At 49.3% G+C, this 26,814-nt stretch overlaps 4 protein-coding genes across 17 annotated transcripts in view; 3 read left to right on the forward strand and 1 right to left on the reverse strand.

Moving 5' to 3' along the window:
• LOC138629219 (R3H domain-containing protein 1-like) overlaps window positions 1-26,814 on the forward strand; it is a 131,890-nt gene that overhangs the window by 101,229 nt on the left and 3,847 nt on the right. For 10 of the 11 annotated variants that reach the window (XM_069712754.1, XM_069712755.1, XM_069712759.1 and 7 more), the window contains 6 exons: window positions 21,948-22,011; window positions 23,727-23,812; window positions 25,265-25,438; window positions 25,562-25,711; window positions 25,926-25,967; window positions 26,050-26,374. In XM_069712754.1, the coding sequence (XP_069568855.1) occupies window positions 21,948-22,011; window positions 23,727-23,812; window positions 25,265-25,438; window positions 25,562-25,711; window positions 25,926-25,967; window positions 26,050-26,374 (841 nt within the window). The remainder of the gene's footprint in view (window positions 1-21,947; window positions 22,012-23,726; window positions 23,813-25,264; window positions 25,439-25,561; window positions 25,712-25,925; window positions 25,968-26,049; window positions 26,375-26,814) is intronic. The other variant, XM_069712762.1, reaches the window with a different exon arrangement.
• Window positions 1-26,814, reverse strand: part of nbeal1 (neurobeachin-like 1) — a 109,120-nt gene that overhangs the window by 36,064 nt on the left and 46,242 nt on the right. The gene's annotated exons all lie outside the window — the stretch shown is intronic.
• Window positions 5,993-10,407, forward strand: mmadhca (metabolism of cobalamin associated Da). 4 transcript variants are annotated; one of them, XM_069712814.1, is made up of 8 exons: window positions 5,993-6,147; window positions 6,639-6,684; window positions 7,117-7,261; window positions 7,428-7,645; window positions 8,061-8,166; window positions 8,245-8,366; window positions 8,486-8,572; window positions 8,996-10,407. In XM_069712814.1, exons 2-8 carry the CDS (start codon window positions 6,673-6,675, stop codon window positions 9,212-9,214), a joined length of 909 nt encoding a protein of 302 aa, XP_069568915.1. In that variant the 5' UTR covers window positions 5,993-6,147; window positions 6,639-6,672; the 3' UTR covers window positions 9,215-10,407. The 4 variants fall into 4 exon arrangements, with proteins under 4 accessions (XP_069568915.1, XP_069568916.1, XP_069568917.1 ...); XM_069712815.1 differs by lacking the exon at window positions 5,993-6,147 and adding an exon at window positions 6,168-6,349 and having other exon boundaries at window positions 6,638-6,684; XM_069712816.1 differs by lacking the exon at window positions 5,993-6,147 and adding an exon at window positions 6,168-6,304.
• On the forward strand, window positions 10,707-19,977 carry pspc1 (paraspeckle component 1). The gene is made up of 10 exons (XM_069712789.1): window positions 10,707-12,183; window positions 12,731-12,880; window positions 12,976-13,127; window positions 13,218-13,313; window positions 13,425-13,621; window positions 13,750-13,834; window positions 13,911-14,019; window positions 16,270-16,327; window positions 18,132-18,268; window positions 18,639-19,977. Exons 1-10 carry the CDS (start codon window positions 11,818-11,820, stop codon window positions 18,906-18,908), a joined length of 1,620 nt encoding a protein of 539 aa, XP_069568890.1. The 5' UTR covers window positions 10,707-11,817; the 3' UTR covers window positions 18,909-19,977.

Genomic DNA, 26,814 nt, shown 5'->3' on the forward strand with positions numbered 1-26,814 from the left:
ACCGAATTTCCGCCTTCCAACTATTTATACGCACGAGTAAAACGTGTCACCGAAGTCGCATTAAGAAGGACGTCGATCGCGGGCGCGGCTTTAGGAAAGCGAACGCGGCGGACGACGACGGGCCAAAGACCGGCTTGGCGGGAGAAAGACGGGTCGCGGCATTTTAAGTGTAAAAATAAAGCGGGAGTTAAGTTGCAATTTTGTAGAGAATAATGTTGGAGAACGAAGGTGTAATGGAAGAATCGGTCGCAATGCTTTGAATGAAGCCTTAATAACGTGAAAAAAAAGTAACGTTTTATGGATAAAGTTGAAATAGTTTGAGGAAGAAGTTCTGATGTTTAGAGGATGAAGTTGTAATATTCCCAGAGTGATGGTATATATATAATATATGTTTTTTTGTGACCAATTGAACAGAAAAAATGTGATATTTGGACTTGTGAAATGACCCTCATGCTATTTTTTTTCCTCATACCAGAAATTCACCTTGAAAATGTCACTTTTGAAATATTCCAAATATCGCAACGTAATTCTCAAAATATTGCAACCGTTTAGTTGTAAAAGGAAAAACAAGCAAAAAGAATCTCTAAAAGAAAGATTGCTTGAGAAAAATGAGGCGACACCGGCTTGAAGGGAGATGGGAAAGGTGTTTATTTGGTAATGAGAGCGAACTGACCCTTTAACTTTGAGTGAAACCGGTTAACTCGGCATTGTTGCTCCTGCGGCTGAAAATGACAGTTTATACGCCACAACTGTCAGTGTGGATAATAACTTCATTAATATTCACGCTGTTTTCTTGCGTCGAAAGAGCACAAAACACCGACGCGCACACACAGTTTAACGTGAAGCGGCTCTTCGCCAGCCCCTTCTAATACCCACCGAAGGGGAAGTAGTTTTGTTCGCTTCGCACGAGACACGACAGAAGTAGGATATTTATTTCACACGTCTTCGGAGAGCGTTCCCCGTCGACACCGCCGTAATCCAAGCGGACAGAGCCGCGAGACGGCGGGAAGGTTTTACTCGCCTTCAGAGATGTCACCCGGCGTCGCCTCCGCTCCCCGAAGAGAAGAAAAAAAAACGACGAGCGCCGAATCGCAGCACCGACGTCGAGCGGAAGGAATTCGATCGGCGGAGTTAAACGTCGGGGAACCGAACGGCAGTTTGTCTTCGGACACGACTTAGTCTAAGAGCCGGTTAAAGAAGCGACTTGATGAATTCCGGCTTTGAAATGCACAGATGGAAAGCGTACATAAAAAAACGGGCGGCTGGAATCGTACGTGTAAATGACACGATACGAACCCCACACACACACACACACACACACACACACACACACACACACACACACACACACACACACACACACACACACACACACCCGTCAGACATAAACTTACATCGATATTATTTATTAAAAGCCCGAGAGACCCGAAGATCGCTCTCCTCTCCGGCTCGACGCGTCTTCTTCCCGCGGTTTGAGAAAGCGGGAGGAAAATCGACCGCTTCCCACGGAGAGAAGAAACGCATCATTTCTGAAAGTTTTTCATCTCTCGCGGTCGGAAATGGATCCGTAATCGTATTTTTATTTATAGCCGGTGCTTCGGGTGAGACTTTGTGAGAAGAATCCATCGGAGCGGGATGTTATTAGAGCGCTCCGAGAGGCCGGTAAAGTACGTGGACTTCCGTTGCCGATACGTAAAGATATGCAAAAAGGTATAATTACGGCGCGTATGCAAACGACGTCGTAATTATCTTCTCATTACGGACTCACCTGAATTTTAACGAACCCTCTCGGCTGCGTCGAGGAGCTTTTATTCAGGCGTGACGCCGGCGTTACCGAACAAACGTCCTTCGGAGACGTCTGGGATCGGAAGGATTTACCGGTGTATTGCAATCTGCCTCGAATTACTACCGAGCAGCTGTTGGTGCTGCAGCTGTACATATGCATAATTTTTCATGCGTGCAGTGTAACAGTGCGCGCACACACACACACACGCACACACACACACACACACACACACACACACACACACACACACACACACACACACACACAGAGACACACACACACACACACGCACACGTCGCTTCCTCATTAGCGAACGCAACCCCGAGGCTCACGACTGGGGAAAAGCCTCGATCGCGCAGTTCGGCAGCACCGACGGCGCTCGGAGCGTTTCTGGAGCAGCCGAATGGGCATCGGGTTAGAGCGGCACCTCCGGCGAGGATATCGTCTCATTCCCGTCACCGGCGTCACTGCCGAGTTAAGTTCCGCGAGAAGTCACCGTAACTCCCCCGGAGCCTCGGGGGACAAGACAAAGTACCGACAGGGAAGTCGGACCGAGCGAGGAAGCGGCCCGTCTGTTTGCCGCGACGAGCGAACGCGACGCACTTTACTCGCGGGATTTGACGGTACGGAAAAGCGAAGCTTACGCGGAAGTGCCGTAAAGCCCAATACCGCCGAGGGCCACCGGGGGGCCGGCTGTAAAAAAAACTCCCGTTCAAAAAGCACTAACTTCTTTCCGACCTGCCGCGGTCGAAGACTTCCGGCTGTTTGCGGAAGGTTTCGTCCGATCGTAAAAAAAAAAAACCGCGTCGGTCGCTTTCCGTGTCTGAAAAACGAGGCCGACGCGGAAGCGACTTACGCCGCGACACCACCGAGCGCCTCTAGGGGTCGGCTCCGTAGACTCCCGTTCAGATCAGATGGAGTCGGATCTCCGCGGTCGGTCCAAACACGGTCACTCCCCGCTCCGAACCGCTCGCGAGACGCCGCCGGCCAAAATCCAAACCGGAGGCTTCGTAACGGCCGTTCAGAAACCGACAGGCGACGTCGCGGCCGGTTGCCGCTCGGTTAAAGGTCACTAAAAACAGAAATGAATAAACGGGTCTTTTTTTTTTTTTTTTTTTAAAAGAATGTAAAAACGATCATCACAAATGGGACTTTGCACGAAGCCTAAAAGCTAAATCTTATTTTTGCCCGCTGTAGAAAATCGTGAAACCGACAATCCTCCCGTGAGGTTTCATAATTTTGCAGTCTCTTGATTCTCTTCACTCTTTTCTTATTATGTCAATTTATTGTCCTCCACATTTTGCATCGGGTGCTTATTTGCGGAAACGGATTCCAAAATGCTGCGAGCGTTGTCGGCAGCGCTGAACTGTTCAGTTATTTCCCAAGTGCCAGCCGGGGGTTTACAGCCACTAATGAGGCAGCGCCGTGACTGCGCTTCTTACTCCGCAGTCATTATAATTATGTATGTTTCGGGGAGGGAGGAGGAGGAGGAGGCTCACAGTCTGCCCGGCTTCACAAAGTAAGGTCAATCAGAGAGAGACACCACAAGCAAAGAAAGAAAGTGGTTTATTTTTTTTTGGGGGGGGGGGGGTATTGTTGAAATGATGAACCTCGTCAAAGGGAACCGTTAATGTTCGACCCCCGGGTAAACGGTAGAAAACGGATGGATGAAGCCACGCTAGCCGTCTCCCTCCGCTTCCGGTCTTTACGCTAAGCTAATTAGCCTTATCGTAGCTTTGCAGTGAACGGACAGGTACGAAATGTTAAATGTCATAAAGGAAAATGCCGCGTTTTGGCGCCTTCATACCTTTTGCATTTAATTCACGCTCTCGTTTCGGTTTACGGTTTGCCGGACGGTCGTGGGAAGGCATCTCAGAAAACACCGGCGGACACGAAGGGAGGTAGAAGGGGATTCAAAGCCTTCCTCGTGAGCGCCCGTTTTTTTTTTTTTTAATCTAGTGCCGTCAAGCACGGGTTGGCGGTCGGGCGGAGGCTGCGGCGGGCAACTCATCTCGGACAGATGGGAAACAGACCCTTAACGGCCCCCGCTTTGTCATTAGTTTGAGGGAGGTGGAGGAGGGGGGGGTGCCGTTAACGGTGTGCTGACGCAAGCAGGTGGCTCACAACGCGTGAGATGAGGAATACGGTCTTTGACGGAGGATGAAACGGCAACGGAAAATTGCTGATTCCAGGCGAGAGCCGCTGCAGCCTGACAAGCCAAGGGAATTAAAAAAAGACCTCGACTGACTCGAGGCTTTTTGTCTGGAGCTCTCGCGGCTCCGCTGCTGCACTCTGGACTTCCTCGCACACACACACACACACACACACACACACACACACACACACACACACACACACACACACACACACACACACAAAAAGAAAACCAGACGCCGCCGTCCAGTTACAGCCAGTTACAGCCCGACACGGGGCGATTTCTTCCCGCCGTAGTCCGCCGAGTTCAGGTTGATGCGATAAAGGCCGCGCGGCAATTGCCAATCGCGCAATTACGATCGTCTTGAAATTTGCGCGCGTAACGAAGCGCGAAGCCAAAAGCCTGCCGGCGGTCGGCTCAGTTTACCGTGAAAACCGCGAGAAATACCAAGAAGTTGTTTTCTAACTATATTACATATTATGTTGCGTTTCGCTCATTAATCCGTTGTGCCAGCAATCGACGGGTAAACGGACGGCGGCGGCGGCTTTAATACGGCCGAAGCGAAACATTCGCTCGCTATAATAAACGCAGGATTGAATTTCCGATCCGTGGACCGGCCCCGGCTGGTTTTGATTTCAGCCTTTCCTTCAATACAGTCTTCACCTCCAAATAACAACACGGCGGAGAGCCCGAGGTGACGAATTCATTGGCCGTCCCGCGGGGGCCTCCGTCTCGGGCGGATGCTGTTACAAATGATCCTGCGGGAGACTCGCTGACAGCCAAGTTCTGCACCGTTCCACACGCCTCGTCGCCACGGAGACACGCGCGCGCGCACACGCGCATCACGTTGTTGCAGCTGCCCACAGTGAGCGAAGCATGTTGGGTAAACTCCCACCGCGTACATCCTGTCGGCTCAGAGAAAGTGTCAATCAGCGCGTCCCAGTCAGCTAAAGGGACGCACGCCGTCCACGCCAGCAAATACCAGCTGCCCTCGTCCTTCGCCACTTCTGACAGCGCGTAACGACCGTTGTCGCCGCCGCATTTCTTTCATTCTCGTTTTTCAACTTTTCATCGATCGAGGGAGGGGATTTATTTTTTTAAAATTTTATTTATTTATTTTTTTTGCTGAGCCGCTCGTAGCGGGGTTTTTTTTTTTTTCTCCGCAGCTTCCCGTCCACCCGGGAACGACCGGGGACAAACACACCCCGCCTTTTATTGCAGAGGTCGGCGGAGGTGAAGCGAAACATTTTTTGTTGTTGTTGAGGAAAGAAAATTGCACTTTCACAGCCGTTTGTTAGCACGGAGGCTCACCTGTCCGCTGAAGCTTTTCACTGACGGATCTATTAAATAGTTTGGGGCCCTGTGACATCATCAGCCTAATGACCGCGAAGGAGCGTCAGAGTGCCATTACCGTCACGCCGGAAACCACTAAAAGCCACGATTTTCCACGTTCGCGGTTTCGTGAACGATATCGCGCGTTCGCGATAAGCATATTTACCGTCCGCTTCCCGTTGATCTCTGAGCGACGGCACGCGCTGCGCTTAAAAGCAAGCCGGGGTAGTAAATGACAATATCGCAAGCAAACTTGTTTAAAAGTGAAGAGCACAAAAATAAAAGGGACACAATACAAGGCTGACGGGTTACAAGCGAAGCCTTGGTTGTGTTTACTGTTGAGCTGCTGCCATCTAGCGGTGACATACTGGAACAACGGCCAATGACTGTGATCTTGTGATTAGTAGAGAAAGGTGAACTGTTAAAGCCCCCTCCCCAAAAAAAAAATCCTTTTGAACATGACTTAAATTTTATATATATTTTTTTTTAAAAACTCTGCATTACATGTGAAAAATTCGGCAGTGACGGCTCAATTCTGGAAACGTTTATTGAATGTAAAGTCATTGATAGATTATACAAAAATAAAGTGCTTCACAGGTATTCCAGTGACAGCAGTAGGCTTTTGTGTGTATTTTTGTGTGCCTTTTCTTTTGATTGAAAAATGTTTCAGAGAAGGAGCTGAAAGCGTCTGTAAGCTCACTTGCCAACCACAGAGGGCGCTAATGCAACCAAACTGGATGTAAAGTGCGGTAATAACCCGCAGTAGAGGAAGAAGGAGCCGTTACGCAAAGCGCGCAGGGAGGAATTGTCCCTCGTCACTTCCCGTCGTTTGTGTTTTTTTTTATTTTGCGAAAGGTTACGTGCAATTTATCAGGTAAGCACGACATGTACTTTCATCACGTAATCCCATCGACGCGTGTATATGTGCATTTATATATATATTTATTTTTTAGTGTAAAGAATTTAAGACGTGTCCTGTTGCTGGTGTTTTTGTATGAAGCGATGTCAAAGTCGGGAAGGTTTTATGAAAGGTCTGAAAAAAAAAGCGTCGAAGCAGGTTTGACGGAACAGCTAACGCTAAAGCTAAAGCTATCTGTTTTGCTAAGTAGCTCTCCGTTTTCTCACCAGATTTTGTGACAACTTCAATGTGTTAGGAGTAATACCCGCGACATGAATGTGTCGCACTGGGGGACGTTTCGCTGCTTTGTCTGTCCCTGGAAAGACGCATGTAACCGTTGCATCATGTCAGCCATGTTCTTGTTGGTTAAACTTTTCACCCAACGTCATGTTTGTTGTTGTTGTTGTTGTTGTTTGTAGTTGCTGTTGATAATAATGTTTCGTCGTCGTTGTTGTTTTATCCAACAGATTACAAGTTGAGAGGTGAAAGAGACGAGCCACGATGTCCAGCAGTGTAAGTGGCAGACGCGTACGCCAGACTCCATTCAAAAAATCGGGCAATTTAGCGGGATACCGCCCCGTCTTGAAAGTTGTACACGGGATTTACAATATTTGTATTATTATGAATATGCAGTCTATTCCGTGGTCTTCAGCTTCTTAAATGTCCCACACATGCCTTGTCTTTGTAGTTTTGTTGTTTTCCCCTCCTGTATATTTATTCTTTGCACTTTTGCACAATGTGAATTTGTTGAAAAAAGGTTTTTTTTTTGAGCATATAAATGGCAAATTCACGAGACCGCTTCAAGTAGTACACGTGTCGGCGGTGTCCGCTAGATAAGAAGGTGGAGCAGGGATATAAAATGTTCCACGCGGGCAGACGTTTTCCCGATTAACGTGACGGGTTTATTGAAGCTGCCCGTTAACAGGCGATCCGGTCCCTCTTTAGGTGCTGTGCGGTCGAAGCAGGTCGGCTCTGTCTCAGGCGGCCGCTTGCCATCGGGCTTTGGTTTCCCTCCGGGTCGGCGGAACCAGAACCTTCTCCGCCGCGAGCTCAGACGAGCCTTACGTCGCCGCGTCACCCGCAGATTCGGGTGAGTCCCGCGGGAAAGGAATGGGTCGACGGGTTTTATTGTTCCTCATTTTCTCTCGAATTTGACCTCTAAAACAAGACGTAGAGACGAGATCGCACGTCCAACAGACAGATTGAGTTTTCAGCTGATGAAACGCACGGCGACGGTCTTTGTCTCGTCCCCTCAGGGCCGAGAACCGTGTGGCCCGACGAGAACATGGGACCGTTCGGACCTCAGGACCGGCGCTTCCAGTTGCCGGGCAACGTCGGGTTCGACTGCCACCTGGAAGGCACGGAGGACCAACAGAAGGCTCCGGTCCGCAGGACGGCGCCCGACCTACTGACGGTGCCGAGCGGCACGGAGAGACACCAGTTCGTACTGGCCCAGTTCGTCAACGAGTTCCAAGTACGTGTCAGAACAGCCGGTACGCGAAGGCGTTTTTGTCACTTAAAAGATCCGACTTGATCGTTCGGTTTAACAGTCACGGTACTGAAACGGAGCGTCTGTCGATACGGAGTCCCGATCTGCCGCTTTTATATCAGAGGATCCGGCCGCGACCTGGAAGTTTGCGAAAATGATAAAAATCAAAGTTACGTCTACGATCGACGAGCGAATAGGTCTGTAGTTTACGTAGGAAATGTCGGCAGCGTTGTTTTACTCCATCGATATATTGTGAAAAAAAATACAAATGTCAGTCGCGCTCCATTGCGGGACTTACCCGTTTATCATAGAGCGTAAAAGAAAGCGAAGAAATGAAATGAAGTCGAATAAACCGGCGCAATTTCCGAGACGTAACCCGAGACGCGTGTTTGTTTATCAGGGAAAACTGGGCCCCGTATCCAAGAGAGTCCGCAAAGCCGAGCGGTACTTTAACCAGAGCGACACGGACTGCTCCTTCAGCTCCTGTCCCGAGCTGCTGAAGAAAGGTAAGAGAACGCCGCGCAAGAAACTGGGCGACCCGGAGCGTCCGGCTTTTCTTTTAACACCAAATGTCGACGTGTCAGATCTGGAGCTGCTGTTCCCCTCGGCGCCCGCCACCTCCATCACCGTGGTGACGGTCACGCAGAAGGGCGATCGGCGGGAGGACGAGGCGGCGGAGCAGGAAGGAGACCGGCTGCTTCGCAAAGTGAGTCCTCTCGTATTTGGTTTCATATTTTCAAGGCGGAAAAATTGGAAGCGGCTGCCGACGGAGATTCTTTTTGTTGTTGTTGTTGTTGTTTTTTTAATTTTCTCTTCCGACCGCAGTTCGTGAGCGGCGCGAAGGAGATGTGTTTCGCTCTGTGGACCGCGGGATACTGGGCCGACTTCATCGACCCGACAACGGGAGCGGCCGTGAGTTCCTCTTTGTTTTTTTGTACATGCGCCGATTCACCGTCACGTTTTTATCGCGACGCCGAACGGAACCGATCCGTCGTCGACGAATACGCGTGCGATTCGTCGACCGTGACGTCGCGAGTTGCTTTTCTTTCCTTTTAGCTTACGTCGTTTCATTTCTGACTCCTCGAGGCAAAAATGCTTCAACTCCTAATTTGCGTACACGTACAGGTGTTTCTTTTGTAGTATATTCAGATTGATTATTATTGTTTATTTTGCATACGAAGCGGGGGAAGTGCGATCCAATCGCACAGAATGAGCAGCGCGTCTCCGTGGATTTTTTTTTTTTTTTTTTTTTTTTTTTTTTGTCCTCTGATTTACTTAGTGTGATTAATAACCAGGCTAAAATGCATTATTTCTTATGTTTTATATCCCCCGTAGTTCTTTGCTTCTCCATCAAGTCAGACCTCCCCGCAAACAGACGAGCAGCTGAGACACCTCGGCTTCCACATCGAGGTGTCGGGCTCCTGCACCGTCATCCGCCACATCCTGAGGGGGACGCCTTTGTTCGTGGGGACCGTTTTCACCAACGCACCTCCTCACAGCTCCGCTATCGCCAAACTACAAGGACTTTCAAATTTACTGGAAGACGAGGAGTAGTTGTTTTTATATATATATAATATTTAGAACCAAATCCAAGCAGAAGCCCTCTTTTTTTTAATCCGAGAAGGACTCTGACGCAGATCCTCTGCGCTGACTGACCGAAGCTCCGGAGGCGGCGGTTTCACAATGTGCTGACTCTGTAGAACGTGTTAATATTTTCGAGGGCGATTTGCGTATTTATGGAACGATGTCCTCTGGCAGCTGCTGCCGGCTTACGGGGGAAAAAAAAAACCCAAAAAAACATCCACGTTCAAACAATGAAGAGAGATCAAGTCCGAAACGTTTCACACCAACACGTACGGTGTCGTTTTAACGCGTCGCGCAGAATGTAAAGAAATCACGGAGACCGTTTCCGGTGCAAATAAAGCGACACTCTTATTTCCTGAAGCTGTAACCCCGCCGCGGCTTTGTTTGATCGTTTCCCCGTGTTCTCCATTCGGATCCGTACTTTGTCCTCTGATTTACTTTGTTGCAAAAAAGAAAAAAAAGCTCAAATGTATTGTTTTTGTTCTTAAGATATTTAAATGTCATTATGAGATGCGTGTTATTATTGTGCGTGTATTTGTTCTGGCCAACGCGAGCGCCGCCACTCCGCACCGGCCTCTGCATATTCGCCGTAACGGACGCCGCGGATGTTACGGTACCCGACACGAATGGAAAATACGGGACGGCCTGAGCGCGGCGCGTTAACTGACATCGGGGTTTTACACGTCCGGGGTTTTCCTTGGGGTTTCTGGAGGGCTTAGGCGCTCAGTCAAGGTATACGTTTAGACTATAACGACGGCAATATTGGCGGTCAAAAATAATAATCGCACAGCATTGTCAAAACAAGACCGGTAGTACAACGGTGTGGAAAACCCCGCGTTTATGTCCTAATCGGTATAAAATCATATTTGACTCGTATCGGCCTTGAAAGTTGCCTGAAGATGCGACACCGTTCGTGTGCACCCGTCTCGTATAACCTAAAACAACGATTCACTACGGTCCGCGCTGTACGGTTACGTACGATACGAATGAATTTCACGCACAGTTTTATACTTTAATGCACTGCCGTGTTTAAAGGAAACGATAATGTTACAATTTCAGAGTTTAGTATGAATAAATGAAGCAACAAAAAAAAAAAAAAAGTGTAAAATGAACACGGTGCAGCAGTGACAAACTGTAAAACTTTGGGGACGTCCCAGCTCTGACGCTGACGAAGACGACGTAGAGCGGCGCCGCGGGACGTAGCTGGAATCGGAAACCCCCCCCCCAAAAAAAAAAGAGTCAAAACAATCGATCGATTCATGGACGAAGGAATTATTGGACAGACTTGTTACCGCTCACTGGGAATAAGAAAAAAAATGTTAATTGCAAATTTGAAAAAAATATATATATTTTTTTCCTACGGAGTTTGGTGTGCGCGTGTTTCATCTTATCATTTCTATGACTATTAACTGACAATTTTGTTTTTGTTTCGTTTAAAGGAATTTTCCACGATAGGTATAGAAGTACACTTCTATACCGTCTGGGACATTACTTTTGCGTACGTGACGGACTTTACGATGACGACTTGACATGTAGCCCGTCCTCGTAGGACTGGATTATTACTGCTGAAGGAGGCGAAGCATCCGTTACGTACTTTATATACTGACCAATCGCTATTAATAGTCTTATTAGTAGTCTTGCACTGTAGATGCTTCAATCAAGTCGGTTCAAGTTTAAAAAAAAAAAAAGTAGGTTCACTAAACCGAGGTTGAATAGTTAGTTTGAAACTACCAAAAAAAGGAAAAGTTTCCTTGTCGGTCCTTTTTTGTGTAAAAACTTCGTTTAGCGAGAGGTGAACTCTCATTCATTGAAAAGAACTTGTATTTTTTACATTTTGAAATGGTCTGAAAATGAGAACGGTACATATTGAATGAAGTAAAGAACGAATTTATTTGTTATGTGTCTGAATTCGATGACAGAATATGACAAAATGTCGGTGATATTTTACAGTGCGACCGCATCAAATGAAATACTAAAATGTAGAATACAAATTTGCGCAAACCGCGGTACAGTATTTGAGCGAAGGTTATTTCCAGTACTTTCCGCATCGCAAATGATCCTTGCGTTCACGCAAAGTCTTCACGTATCGACCACCACGATAAACGCACAGCGTAGATGCGTTAAAGTGTAAATGAACATAACTTCCTGTTGACGTGATCTGCAATGCGATGTGGTCTTTGCGTGATTTGATGATATTAAAAAATGGGAGTCTCTAAAATAAGAGCGCAAATCGGCTACGATCAAAACCATCCGTCATCACACTCTTACTTCATCTGCAATAAGCGCTGTGCAACTTCGTAAGGAGTTTGTTGAGTAATTGCGCAAAACGGCCGGCGGGGGGCAGTAGTGCCCGTCGGCAGCGTCGAATCTGCCCGAAACGTGACGCGAAGTGAGGCAGTTGCGCGCGCAGCCGCCGCCATCTTTGAAATTCGGAAGAGTACGGGGAGGGGTGCGCGCGCGCGAGCGAGCGCGCGCATCACGGCTGCACCGTTTCAACGTAATTCGTGAAGTTGACTCGAACCGGCGTTTAGCGACAAGGACGTCAGCCCGGCCGCGTACCGGCGAACCGAAATATGCAGCAAGCGAGCGCGCAGAGCGGCCGTTCTCCGCAGCCGGCGAAACGCGGGACCGACTCCCCGGCCGCGGAGCCTGCGCCGTCAAACAAAGACGGCCCGGCCCCGGCGACCGAGCGGTCCCCCGCGGCCGAGCGGGCGGAGGGAGCCGCGGAGGGAAGCGGCGAGGGCCCCGAAGAAATGACCCTGGACATCAGGAGCTTTCGGAAGCCCGGCGAGAAGACGTTCACCCAGCGCTCCCGGCTCTTTGTCGGGAGCATCCCGAGCGACATTTCCGAGGAGGAGTTCAAAAGCATGTTCGCCAAATACGGCACCGCGAACGAGGTGTTCATCAACAGAGACCGGGGCTTCGCCTTCATCCGCCTGGTGCGTTCAAAAAGTTATATTCATTTGAAATTGGGATTTGTTGGCACAATAAACAACACGCGTTTTACGGTGTAGGTTTACCGGGGTTGAAGAAATACCGCGGTGGGTTTTAACGGGACAAACAAAGTCGACACGTTCACAAACTAACTTAAAGAATCTGTTTTTTAGTAAAGCTTTGTCGTCGTCGTATAGATTCGGTCTGTCCTTTTAACTTTAGTATTCCTCTTTCCCTCCTTTTTGAATAACTTGAAGTATCCGTCCGTGACCCCCCAAGTACAAGCTGCCATTGATTCACTCGACTACGTCCAAAAGCACAAACGTGTGGTTTTGTTCTCCAAACTTCCTCAAAATAAAAATAAAAATGACACAGTAAAGTAACATAATCTCGCAGCAGCCGGATCTCTGTAATAAAACAAGTCGTCCTCATTTGGTGAAGTATATTTGGTCTTTTATTAGACGGGTTTTCCTTCAAATCCGAACCTGCCAAATAGCTTTCGGGGTTCGTCGTCGTCATCCTTTGGCTTTGTCATCCCGCTTCTGTATTCAGGAAACCCGGACGCTGGCGGAGATCGCCAAAGCCGAGCTGGACGGGACCGTTTTGAAAAACCGACCCATCAGGATCCGCTTCTCCACGCACGGCGCCGCGCTGACAGTGCGCAACCTGTTGCCCGTGGTGACGAATGAACTGCTGGAGCAGGTAAGGGAAAGAAAGAAATCAGTCCCCAAAACGAGGGTGACGTTTGTTACGTTTCATTTTCTACGTCGTCTGAAAACCTCCTCGCGCCCTCTCAGGCGTTTTCTCAGTTCGGTCCGGTGGAGCGGGCCGTGGTGGTGACGGACGACCGCGGGCGACCCACCGGGAGGGGCGTCGTGGAGTTTGCGACCAAAGTAGCCGCGCGCAAGGCGCTGGAGAGCTGCACCGAAGGAGCGCTGCTGCTGACCACGTAAGGGCGGGCGACATCGCGCGCCGAACCGTCGTCGTCCGTTAGCGCGAGTTGCGTTTCTAACGCGCGGTTGTCCTTCGTTCCCGTCAGCACGCCTTGTCCCGCTATCGTGGAGCCCTCGGAGCACTTTGACGACGAAGACGGCCTGCCGGAAAAGTTGCTGCAGAGGACTCCAAAGTACTACAAGTATGTAAATGTTTTTTTTTTTTTTTGTTTTTTTTCCGGGTTTGTCGATACGGCGCTTTTGTTCACGTTTCGATTTGTACTTTGAGTATATTTATATTTTGTTCCCCTCAGAGAACGAGAGCAGCCGCCGCGATTCGCCCAGCCGGGGACGTTCGAGTTCGAGTACTCGTCTCGCTGGAAAGCTCTCCACGAGATGGAGAAGCAGCAGCGAGGACAGGTGGACAAGAACATCAAAGAGGCCAAAGAGAAGCTGGAGGCCGAGCTGGAGTCGGCCAAACACGAACACCAGCTGACGATGATGAGGCAAGGTGGGTGCCTTCGGCGTCGCCGTTTACGATACCGGTCGCGTCGGGAAAATGACGCTCGTCGCTTCCCGGTCGACGGCGCGTGGAGTTTTCCCCGTTTCGTTGACGTCGTCCCGCTTTCCGTCCTCCAGATCTGATGAGACGTCAGGAGGAGCTGAGGAGACTGGAGGAGCTTAGAAACCAGGAGCTGCAGAGGCGAAAGCAGATTGAGATGAGGTGAGTTTCCCCGTCTTTGACCGAACTCCGTATCGTTGGATCGGCGTCGACTCGTGTCTCTTTGTGCCGCGCGAAGACACGAGGAGGAGAGGAGGAGGAGAGAGGAGGAGACGACGAGACACAGAGAGCAGCAGGAGGACGCGAGACGCCAGCCGGAAGGCTTCAAACCCAACTACCTGGAAAAGGTGAGTCCCGACCGACACGCCGCCGCGGCGAGATGTAACCGGATCGTTTTCTTTTCAATCGCCGCTCAGACGCGCAAAAGTAGGAATCCATAAAATAGCGTCGTAAGCGGACTCGACTCGAGGTACCGAACGTATCCTCCCGCATTGTACAATATCAAAAGGTCAAAATAGAAACCGTAAACACGGACTATTTGGGATAAAATGAAAGAAAAGAAAACTTTTGTCACTTTTAAATCTTCTTTGACCCGCTGCGCAACGTTTCCTCAGTTTCTGTCGAGGCAGGTTTTTTTTTCCCGTCTTCTTTTTCATCTGAAGCAATTTGTAGTATTTTGATAGTTGCGATTAGAGCTGCCGCGGTAACCACGTCACAGAAATAATGTACAGCTTGACACGCAGCGTTTCACTGGCTGACTGTTTCTTCGCCGTGCTTCTTCTTCTTCTGCCTCTTCTTCTTCTTCTGCCTCTTCTTCTTCTTCTGCCTCTTCTTCTTCTTCTGCCTCTTCTTCTTCTTCTGTCAGTGTTTGTGAACTTCATGATGATGTAGTTATAAATTGACAGCCTCTCCTTAAGTTGAATTTCATCAATCTCTGTGCGTTTGAACTCAATTCTTAAGACCGCAAATGACGACTAATAGCACGACCTGTTTGTATATTCTGACTCGTGTCGATAATCTTTGTTTTTTGTTGTATTTGATGAGTGTGAAATCTCGATTTGTATTTGTCTGTGTCGACCGATTTCTGTTGTAACTTTTCTCTTCACATCCTTTGCTGCATTTAGAAGTCCCGTCGGAGTCTGCGTCTCGAAATGTTCATCGTAATAATAATAATAATAACACTGATACCAATATTATCCGCCGAGCTTTCGCGGCCAGAGCAGTGCGAGAAAAGTGCCAGTTTGCCGAAAAATATGAAATAACGACACCTACAGTCGGCTTATCGGTGCGCGTGAAGTAACGAATAGTATAACGCGTGAGAGGCATCGACGGGAACACAATCCGGAGCGAAAGACGGACTTACTCGGTCCGCCGGCGGCGTAACGACATACTTTGAACTCCGGGTTATTTCCTTTTTCATTTTGAAACGGTCTAAAGCGCAATTATTTGCGGCGCGGAGTTGAAATGAGGTCAGCGTCCTTAGAAGGAAGCGCGTTCGGTCACGACTCCGTCTTTGCGCCTCGCCTGCATTCGTTTTGTCAGCATTTATTGATGATAATACTGTAATGACATAAGTGAAGTGGCTCCTTATGGGTTTCTTATAACTATTGAACATTTAAGTGATTAAAGTGCTCATTTTCTCGTCATTCTTGATTTGTTTGTAGTTTAGAGATGGATAACAGTCGAAGGGCGACGACTCCCAGAATTTAAATCCCGCCTTTGCTGCCATCTAGTGCTGAAACTAGGTGCACTTTGAATCGTCGCTGTTATTGTGGTGACAAACAGACTTCAGACAGTTTCATGTCATTGTTGAGCACACGTTCCCCTCCGTAGAGCCATTATCCATTCTGGATTTTCTTTTTTATAACCGCGACGTGTTCAACACGTCGACCGTTTGAAAGGTAAGTACCAAAGTTCAGCCCCTCGGCATTTTGCCGTAACTTGACGTATTTCCCCTCCCCCTTCACACGAAAAAGAATAAACGCATTTCAAAAAGACGGGACGTAACTGCGGCGCAGCGACTCGTAACGATTTCGACTCACGGATCAACGGTTTAACTGCGTGTTATAAAATGAAACTTTATTTTTAGGTCACGGACGTCAAGCTGTTTCCACCGAGTTGGATTGATCCTCAAATAAAGTCGATTCTTCAAAGCAGACTCGATCCAGATCAGTGAAATCCACGATGGCCTCTGTGTGTGTGTGTGTGTGTGTGTGTGTGTGTGTGTGTGTGTGTGTGTGTGTGTGTGTGTGTGTGTGTGTGTGTGTGTGTGTGTGTGTGAGAACACGTAGAAAAAAAAAAATAAGATAATGAAACAGCTAGAGGAGCATCTGTGTTTTTTGCCTGACGCACGGAGCTGACCGTCAGACGCCGAACCACTAAACGCATCGATCGCTTCCGGCAGCGTTAACCGTCGGAGGCCCTCGTCAATAGATGGGATCGAACACTCTGCTTCGGTTGCGCAACGAGAGCGGGAACGCTGCCGCGCGCGTATTAGAAAACGAAGCCACTAAAAGAACGTCGCGGCACCGCTGAGAGTTGTACAAAACCGGCCCGCTTCTTATTTTGTTCTAAAGGTTGTTCTTCACTTCTTTCAGAGAGAACAGGAAATGAGAGGGGGTGAGCTGGGCCCTCGAGGAGCCATTAATATGGGAGGTAGGGGCACGATCGCGTCAAGACCCGTCGATCCAAAAACCAGACGAAGTCACGTTATACAAAGTGAATGCATCAGCTGTGCGTGCGTTGCATCCCAAGTGGCTCATCTTGTTTACAAATGCATTTTTGACACCTTTTTTTTTTTTTAATTATTTTTTTATGATATTATATATCATAAAATGTGACTTGGGATGCGACGCCCAGAAGAAAATAAACATTTCCCACATGACAACATGCAGCCCACACTGACATGATTCACAGTGTACTGAATGGGGGTTTGTTTGTCGGGAGGGGGGCTTGGTCGTTTCATTCGTAGCGGAGTCCCCGAGCTCTCATCCTACAGCCGCGTACGCAGATCGGACCTACCGGATAACGGTTATTTATTGCCGCCAAAGACGGCAAAGTCATATTTGCGATTGGAGTCTGATATTTTATCAGCTGCAGTCTTGTTGGCTTTTAGCTCGTCGTCGCATTTGGACAAAGAAGTGACAGTCCTACAAAAATATAAACGCGACACTTGTTTTTTGCTCCCATTTTGAGTCAAGTTACAGATGGAACACTTCTTTTATGTAAAAAAAAAAAAAAAGGTTTATTTGTTGTTTTTATTGATTTCAAATGAGCGTTAGTGAGCTCCTCCATATTAGAGGGGCCTTTTGATTGCGACCAGTCCGTGCAATAATAACGCCGTTTAATCGGCGTCATCCGTCAGCCGGGTGGATTATTTAGTGAACGTGAAGCACGGCAGGTTTGAAGAATAAAATGTGCGTAAGAGAAGTCTTAGATCTTTGACTCGAAGCGGTAAAAAAAATGTCAGCAAAAGGCAAAAAGGTTTATATTTTTGTCGGCGGGAGAATAATCCTAAATAGAAACGGCGATCTGCCGCGCGCGGGACGAGAGGCCGGGGACGAGAGACTTCTCCGGAGGATCGCACGTCGCCTTTATCCACAAACGTACGTTTGAGTCGTCTCAACTTGAATCTGGGCTCGTCTTATCCGCGCTAAAAAAAAATTTGCGTTTTTGTGAAACGTATCCTGTCGTACGATACAACGCCGCAATGTGAAATTTACAGTCGGCCTGAAACGCAGCAGGCGTGGCGACGTGAGCTCCGGTTTGTTGTTGTTGTTGTTGTTGTTAAATGCGATCGATGCCACGTTCACGTCGTTACGGTAAATGCGAAAGTTAGTCGGGCCGACCTATCTCGGCACGAATGACTCGAGGCGGTACGATTTATAGATAACTGTCCGGCGACGTTTGGGAGGAGGAGAGGGGGGGGGGTTATTCCCTCTCAACAAGGTGACGTGCAATCCAAAGGTCGGTCAGCGAAAGGCCTCGCATTTGACCCGCGTGTGCGAGAAGCATGTTTTTTTTTCTGTCCTCCCGTCTTCCCTCTCTGTCTGCTCTTTCTGTACCATGTGACTCGAGCTGGTTTGTTTTGAGTTAACGTTGGTTTTTGGTTGTAAATGTCAAGATGTATTGAAACGAACTGACGCCGTGACGTTGAAATAACAAAACGGCGTCGCACCTTCAGACGGACGAGTCGAATTGAGAGTTTGAAATCCCCGTTAAAAAACAACAAAACACGCAAGCGGTTTCGGGGAGGCGCGGATCGAACGTTGCCTCCCGATACCGACTCGGACCCGCAAATTGAAAAGACGTGGGACGTCGCGGTCGGAAGCGACGACCTTCGGGTGGATTTCCGTAAAGTTTTGCGGTTCGTCGGGGATCGGCGCGACCAAAAGCCGACGTTAACTTGGACGCGCGCCGAATGACCGACCGACCAACGCTCCGTTGTTTTTGCGTTTAGACGGCTTTAACCAGGCCGCCGCGGGGCCGAGCGCCAACCAGGGTCAAATGACGGGCGCGAGCGGAAGGGGAGGAACCGTCGGCCCGGAGGGGACGGCAAATACGGGGACGCAGATGATGTCGGAGAACGGAGCCACGGTAACGTATCCGGAGCACTCGCGCGGAAATAAAAGCTTAACTCGGAAGAAGTGATACGTAGTCTGCAAACATTTGTCTCGTAAAGACTTTTAAGATCAACGTTAAGAGGTTGTGTATTTGAAGTTGTAAAGACTCAACTAACGGTCGTGTCCCTCTCTCTCTCTCTCTCTCTCTTTGACTGCGTGGTTTCGGTCTCTCGGACGGCGACGCTCGGATCGAACCGAACCCCCGCCCGACGAACTTCGGAAACCCGCTCTGGAAAACTGTCGAACCCTTTTTTGTCTTTTTTTGGCGTTTTGTTTTGAATACATTGACGTCGCGATTCAAATCTCCCACCGTTCTCTGCAACTCCGGACTCGTGACACCGCAGCGTAACGAGAGGTACCCGCCGGGCGGGTCGACGGGCGGCCGACCGGGAGCGGAGTCCCCGAAGCAACACCACCACCAGCAGCATCAGCATCAGCAGCATCAGCAGCAGCAACAGCAGCAGCAGCAGCAACAACAACAACAACAACAACAACAACAGCAGCAGCCGCAGCAGGCCATGGGACCTCAGGCAGGACCGGCGCCGGGGTTCGGCCGGGGGAACCCGGTAGGGGGCGTCTTCGAAGGGCCAAACAACAAGCGGCGGAGATATTAAATACGGACGGTAGTCGTGGATTGTTGTCGCCGCCCCCACAAAGACAAACGTCTTGTTTAGTTTTGACACGGACCCACACGTCGACCCCGTTCCCCCCTGTCCCCCGTCCTCCCTAACCCACCCCGTCCCCGTGACCTGGACACGTTTGCAGAGATGATCTGAAATATTTGTTATTTTTTTGTTTGTCATCGAATGGTACGGCGATAAAACGACAGATGGATATTTTTACAGTATCTGCAATGTTTATAGAAAAAAAAAAAAGTGTGTGTGTGGGTGGGGGGGGTGGGGGTGCGTCTCCTCTTTGTGGTCTGAACGAAATGGTTTGTGCTTATTTTGTTTTGCGTGTGTCGAGGAGGCCTTTGCGAGCAGGAGACGCTTAATCGAGCCGCTTTACAGGAGCCTCGTGGAGGATTTAGCGGCACCCGGCGGAGAGCGTGCGGATCGCCTCTCCCTCCGAGCCAGCAGGAGGATCTGCGGCGGCCGCGGGACTCGTGAATAAACGAGAACATTCCCGGACTCCGCGAGAGCAACGGTCCGTAAATCCCTTTTTATAAAACGTACTTTCTAATTCTGTCCCTCCACGCAGACGACCGGTCGTCATTCGGTTTATCTCTGTTTTGTTTTTTGCCCCCCCCTCCATCTCCTGCCGTCGTGTTCAGAGCGATCCGAAGCTCGAGCTTTTCTCTCAACCCAGCTGGACTCGCACGCAATGACCTCATCGGTTGAACCTTTGGGCCACGTTTAGTACGAACACCTGACGTTTGTAACACGATATAATGAAATGATCCGAGTAAACGCGGAGAAGCGTCACGGGTCCTTATTTCATGTCGTACGCTGCCTCAGTTGATTGTTGTTTTGGGTTTTTTTTTTGTCCCAACGTCTCCGCGCATCCTGAATTTGTTGGCGAAGAGAAATAAAAAAAAAAACATTTGTAGGAACTTGTGTTTCTTTGTCATTTTCTCCGTAAACCGTCGCTACGATACGATTACGCGGAAGCGGGACGCGTCTCTTCTGCACACGAAAGGACAGCCGGGACCCAGAAGGACCAAAGCGGCTCACGGTTAACTTTAACCCGTAAACACGAAGCCTATTACGAATGTGAATTACGAGGGCAGTAAAAGCGTGTTGGGAGCTGGTGTGTGTGTGTGTGTGTGTGTGGAGGGAGGAGGAGGGGGGGCGTTGCTTTTCTTCGTCATGCCCAAGGCTGCTCATTACCAACAGAAGGGAAGGTAATGTGGTGATCCACTTTTCTTTTCTTTTTTTTTTTTTTTTGGTTTAATGGGGCTGATTTGTGCCCAATTTGGGGAACGAACACTCGGCGGCCTCGTTCTCCTTTAGCCCAGTTTGTGGCCCACTTCTGGGAGGACAATCGATCGTAGCCATTTTTCCTTTTCGAATACTTCGAACGCTTGAAAAGTTCGCCCTCAATCCCGTCCCTCGGGTTTCCCGGCGTACTTTTACGACACACTCTTAACGCAGGAAAGGGCAGGTTTTCGTCCGGGGTCGCGGCGCGACCGATGGACGTAAAGGACTTCTTTTAGCGGGGGAAACGTTCGCGGGGTTCCTACGGAGGTTCGTCGGCCTATAACTGAATGTTGATATTGGAATCACCCTAAAAAAAAGTAAAAATACAAAAATAAAAATAAACAAAATGCTACAAACTGTCCCGAAGGTCCCGAAACCCCGTATCGGGCCAAAACCCGAAAGGTCCCGAACCCGAGAGGTCGCCGGAGGATTAAAGGGAGGAGAAGGAGAAGAAAAGCGTCCGTTAAGCCAAATTAAGTTGATTATTTGCGATGCTTAACGGAGTTTTGGGATTTGGGTTGTTGCGAAAGCCAGATTTTAGGATCTTAAAACGCTCCCAACGCGCTGATGAGGTCTCACAAGGGGATTCATTGTAAGGGGGCCAAAAAGTTTGAGAACCACCGCAGAGGAACCGCTTCACGTTTAATATACGAGACGATCGATATATGTTACGTGTAAAAGAAGCAATAACAGGAAGACTAAGAGGGTTATGGAGGTTTTTAGGAGGTAGTCGTGTATAACAAAAAAAATGTGGAGATCTCTGAGACCACAAGTATGATGTTTTTGTTGCAGTTTTGATGAGTAGCAGTTTGTGTTGTTGTTGTTGTTGTTGTTTTGGTCTCCAGGAGGTTATACGCTCGTTGAATCTGAATTGTTTTAAAGCTGTCACTTCCACGATATGAAAAGTGTCGTCATTTAGCCGCTTTACACGTCTTCAAATAAGAAAATATCACCGGCTTTCCTTTTAAACACGGAAGAAATATCAAGAAGTAATATGAAGATGCCGTTTGAGGACGTATTCGGCTGTTTGTGTCAGATCTACATCCACTTTTTAGAGCTGGACGCAAACGATATTTAAAAATGACTTTTATCACTTTGTTACTGACAGAACGATCTCGTTTGTGGACCGTAAAGGTAGAAACGGGACTTTTTCTAAAGCCCTCTGGGGACAGGGGATAAAGTGTCCCTTCTGCTGGATTGCGGCTGAAAGTCTTACGAGCGAGCGAGCAAACAGTTATTCTTACCTTTTAATCTTCTCCGTTTTCATTGTTTGTTTGGGACTAAATGTGATCGTGTGCTTAACGAGCGGAACAATTGGGTTTAAAAATAGTTAGACCTATTTTGTCGCCTGCGTTTTTGGCGCCGCCTCTGTCCCGTGCGTAAAAGGCGCACTAAGAAGTGGCACAGCAGCCGATAATCCAGACAGGAAGGTGCTTTAGGTTACAGCACAGCCTTTCATTGATGGCGAGGACAGCGCGAGAGGCTGAGCGGCGGGATCAGCTGAGCTTGTTTTGCTCCCTCGCTTTCCTCTTTTTCCCCTCCCGTCTGCGATTCGTCCTCCTCGCGGCTGCGTCGGACGAAAAGTTTCCGGGGACTCGTCGGCGGCTCGCGTTGAAATGGTTTGCGTCTCCCGGAGACGGAGGTTATTAATTGGATTTCTCTCTCCCTCGCATCACCTGAGGACAGCCGGACAGTGAGCCGCAGCGCGTCTGGAGGCTGGATGGACGACATGTCTCCGCAGCAGCAGCAGCAGCAGGACAGCCTCAGCCGGGGCGGCGCGTGGCAGGACAATAAACGGGTACGTGTTCCCGTTAGGATGTAGGTTTTTCTGCACGTCGATGAATAGTAAGGGTTTAACGGCGAGTAAAAAAAAGAAGAAGAGAGGCGTGTCTCGATTTGTTTCGGTTCGGCTGAGCTGCGACCCGAGTGCGCAACCGCGGGACGGTTCGTCTCCGCGTAGTCGACCGGCGACACGAATAGGTGTGTTGCTCGGGCCAGAGGTCAGAGTTGAAGGAAGTTTTAGGCCCTTTTTTTTTGTCCGCGTCTATCAGCGTCCGAGCTTAAATAATAGGGAGATGACGGTCACGCGCGCGCGCGCGACGGGCACCGAAAAGACACCGACGCGCGATGACGTGCGCCATTGTGGCGTTTGCCGACAGTCCGCGGTTCAAAACGGCGTTAATGAGGGCGGTTGCTAAATAAGCAGGAAAGCAAGGAGCCGCTGTTCCTCCGGGCTCCGCGGAAACACCGGCCGGCAAATCTCCGAGCATTAATAACGGCGCGATGATCGGTGAGGGATTACGGAGGAACGAACTCGAAATATAACGAGTCCGTGTCGTCGCGTAACTTTATTCCTACGTGTTCCCTTTGTTGTTTTTTTAATCCCCAATGAAATGTTAAGTACAATAAAGACCGATGAGAAAGGCACTTTTTTTTTGGGGGGGGGTGTTTATGTGAAGCGCCCCAGTCGTTTCAGGGGTTAATACGAGACGCAGACTTCACCGCCGCTGCTGATCCGACACTCGTAACAGTAAACACGGTGAGCAGTGACAGCGAGCCAATAACCCCCCCCCCCCCCCCTGAAACTCAGACATCATCATCATCATCATCATCATCACCGCCGATCCTTTCAGTGTTTGGCAAAGTTTTTGGGGGGTGAAAAGGTAACAGCGCGATGCCGGAGCTCAGGAATGTGTCGGCAGCCCGCGAGCCGGCTGAACCCACGATATTACATTGCGAAATGTCAGAAGCGCGCGGACGTGCGCGTTGTCCGTGGAGACGGAGAGGGACCGATGTTTTTCACACGGCGGAGCCTCGGAGGCTTTCGGGCTGAACGTTTTGACGTTGGAAACATGGAAACGTACAGAATTTAGTGATCTTTTATGAACACTTTTTTGTTGTTGTTGTTTTTTTGGGACATGTACGTGATTGTCAACATGTTAAACATACTCCCGTGGGTAGTGACACGTGTTCATGTCGGTCCTGCCCAGGTGTCATTGTTAGAGCTCTTTCTTTGAGAATCACAAACACCTTGTGTGAATTATTATGTGGAAGGGAAAAACTGGGTGAATGGTTCAATAGGCGATACAAAAATCAGAGTTAATATTTCCCCCACGCATTAAGAGTTTTTAAGAACTATATATACATATATATTTATTTATTTATTTATATATATATATTTATTTATATTTATATATATATATACACACACACACACATACATGCATACAGAGCACAGTCTCTGACTATAAGTGAGCATGTGAATGCGGTTAGGTAACAGTTGTTTTTCACACCCACAAATGCCACTACGATTATGTTACATGAACTGTTTAACGATCGTCGTGGCGAAAGGCCGATAAAGGGATCCGGGAAGAGAAGAGTCGGACGGGAACGTGGCCGCGAGTACGAGTACGTCCGCGGAGAGAAAGGATCCCTTTTCTCTTTTTTATTTTTTAATATTTTTATTTTTTTTGTAACGGACGTTGTCGTCTCTTCTTCTTTTGTGTCTTTCAGCACGCGAAGTCCCAGAGTTATCGGCGGCAGTCAGCCCCGTCTCTGGTCATCAGCAAGGCTCTCATCAGGTCCAAGACTCTCTCCAGGTACTCGGGCGGCACACGCGCACACCTGTCGGTTGCCATATTTGGGGGAGTTGTTTTTGTGTTGTTGAACCGCACACAAGGACACACTAATGTAAAAAAGAAATACCTGCACACACGTTACCGCGGTTACCAAATGATTTGACTTCAGCGATACCACATTCAGTACGTACATCGCAGTCCCGACAGTTTATTAATTATAATAATGAGCAGAAATTCAAGCCGTCCACGAAGGCCCACCCCACCCCACCCCACCCCACCCCACCCCCGGGTCCACCGACACATCGTTCAGGTGTCTTCCCACAGCGGTCACTCGGGTCAGGCTCACCGACACCTGAACCCACGCTCGTACGCACACACACACACACACACACACACACACACACACACACACACACACACACACACACACACACACACACCGGAGGCAGCACCCTCAGTGAGGTGCAGAGATAATCTTCCTGGTGACTTATCAGAGGATGAGGCGTCTATTAATAGTCTGTTTTTGAACATACGGAGGGGGAAAGTGGAGAAGGAGTAACCTCATTAAAGAGCTCCTAAAGAGGGAGGGGCGGGGCTTTGTACGGACCACGCCCACCAAACCCCCTCCCGACCCCCGCCCTCGCAGCCCGGTCTCACAATAGAGCGTTTTATCGGTAGCGCGCGCGTGCCGATCGAAACTCGGATCCTTTTCCACTTCTTTGATTTGGGTTCAATCGGGCCGAAAGTCCAACGGGCAAATAGCTCGTTTACTGTATGTTTATTGTGTCGTCATTTTTTTCCAGTAAAGCGTCTGGAAACTTCCTCCAGCTTTGGGTTTTGTTACGTTACGTTTGCGGGCTTTACGCCGGCGGGCAGGCTGCGGCGTCATGTCGTCAATAAGTGAATGTGTGTGTATATATATATATATAATGTCCACCTTCTCCCCTGCGACTGGATGTCCACGTGCGGCGGGGTGACGTCTGAGGTGTCTCCAATTCGATTATGGAGTTTAACGGCGAGACGGGTAACCCGTCGGAATAATCTAATAACGGAGACGCTAACCGGTCGACTTAATCCGACTCCGCATTTACCGCCGAAGACGCCCTCAGATAAACCGCCTCGACCCGAAAAACGCCAAAGGCGGCCGACCGTCGCGTAACGTTACGCGACTTCCGTTTTGCGGCCGCTCTAGAGCGAGCGACGGCGTTTCACCGCCGACCAGTTCGGTGCCCGAAAAGGGACTTTTTTTTTTTTGTTGCGAAAAGCTGCAGAGCAAACGCGGGGTTACGTTCCCGCGTCCCCGAGTGGGGTCCCGACCCTCGGGTTGGAAACCGCCGACGTACCGAAGTGAACCGGGAGTATTTTTTGTATTCATTTATTTGCGGACTCGAAGCAAAAAACGGACAAGTGAAATAAAGCGGACCGAAGGGATTTCCGGGTAACGGCGGCCCCCCCGACGCGTTTGTGTTCCAGGGAGAGCTTCCCGGTCCCCGTGTCCCCGGAGACGTGTCCGCTGGTCCGGTCCTTCCTGGCCGCGTCCGACCGGTCCTTCCTGCTCCACGGGCAGGCTCAGCTGAAGACGGGGATGCAGACTCAGGACCGGCACCTCTTCCTCTTCGACGACCTGCTGGTGATCGGCAAAGCCAAGTGAGCGCGAGTCGTTGCGGAAGAGCTCCTTGTTTCCTCGCCCGGGTGGAGATTACAGCGTGTGTGTGTGTGTGTGTGTGTGTGTGTGTGTGTGTGTGTGTGTGTGTGTGTGTGTGTTCCCAGGTCAGTCAACCACTTCAAGCTGAAGACCCAGGTGCGCGTGTGCGAGATGTGGACGGCGGGCTGCACGGACGAGGTGTGCGAGGGGAGCACCAACCCGGAGAGGAGCTTCGTCATGGGCTGGCCCACCTACAACTGCGTCGCTACGTTCAGGTAACACCTTGTCGTAAAGGACCCACGCAAACACAAAACGGCCACCCGCCGGACCAGTTTGCTGTTTTGGCGTCGGGGGGTTTTTTTTTTTTTTTTCCAACGCGCCCCGAATCGGGCCGGTAAACCCGCAACCCGAGAAGGAGACTCGGTGTGCGCCGCTAACTGTCGTGCGATCGCTGACCGTGTTTGCGTTTCCCCCCCCTCCTCCCTTCAGCTCAGCGGAGCAGAAAGAGATGTGGCTCTCCTTCCTCAAAAGGTAACAACGGCCTTCAGGCGTCTGCCTAACGCGCGCGCGCAGGCGCGATAGTAAAAGTCTGACGGCTGTGTTTCCTCCGCAGTCGGATAAAAGAAGAGAAAGAGACGGAGGAGCCTAAAACCATCCCTCTGAGAGTGTTTGGGAAGGGAATCAACACGTACGCGGTTGTAAGTTCACGCCGAGTGTCCGTCTGTTGTGACAGCCTAAGTCCCGCTGAGCCTCGGTATCAGTATCTCTTCTGCACGTGTGTGTGTGTGTGTGTGTGTGTGTGTGTGTGTGTGTGTGTGTGTGTGTGTGCGCGCGCGTGTTACGCCTCTTCCTCTAATCAGACCAAGACTCTCCCGGTCAGCAACTCCGACTCCACCAACGAGGTGATCCGACTGGCCCTGCAGCAGTTTGGCATCATTGTGAGTAATCAACCAAACACACTGTTTATTCAGCTGTTTATGTTGGTTATACATATAATAATAATAATAATAATAAAGATATATTTGTGTATTTGTAGGCTTTTTTTTTTCTTCTTCATTATTATTATTATTATTTTTTTTTTAAACCGAATATAATCTAGCAAAAGATGCTCGGGGTAAATGAGATGTTTTTGTCAATAGTTGTTTCTAATGATGAAATTCCCAGCGATGGTGACTTTAGGTGATGAAGTGGGAAATATCCAGCTTCCACCACATTTCCGCGATATATATAAAAAAAAATGCGTGTTTATACACGAGGTAGAAACGGTACGTATAAAGAACGCCGGGCGACGTGTCAAACTTTTTGTGCTCTTTATTGTCGGTATCGGCCCCAAAATCCAGCATCGGTCGAGCTGTGACGGTGTTTTGTTCTGAACCGA

Source organism: Brachyistius frenatus, unplaced genomic scaffold (genome assembly GCF_029030835.1).
Source record: "Brachyistius frenatus isolate BFR_SWC_R1_liver_20210118 unplaced genomic scaffold, ASM2903083v1 Contig_112, whole genome shotgun sequence".
Classification (NCBI taxonomy): Eukaryota; Metazoa; Chordata; class Actinopteri; family Embiotocidae; genus Brachyistius; species Brachyistius frenatus.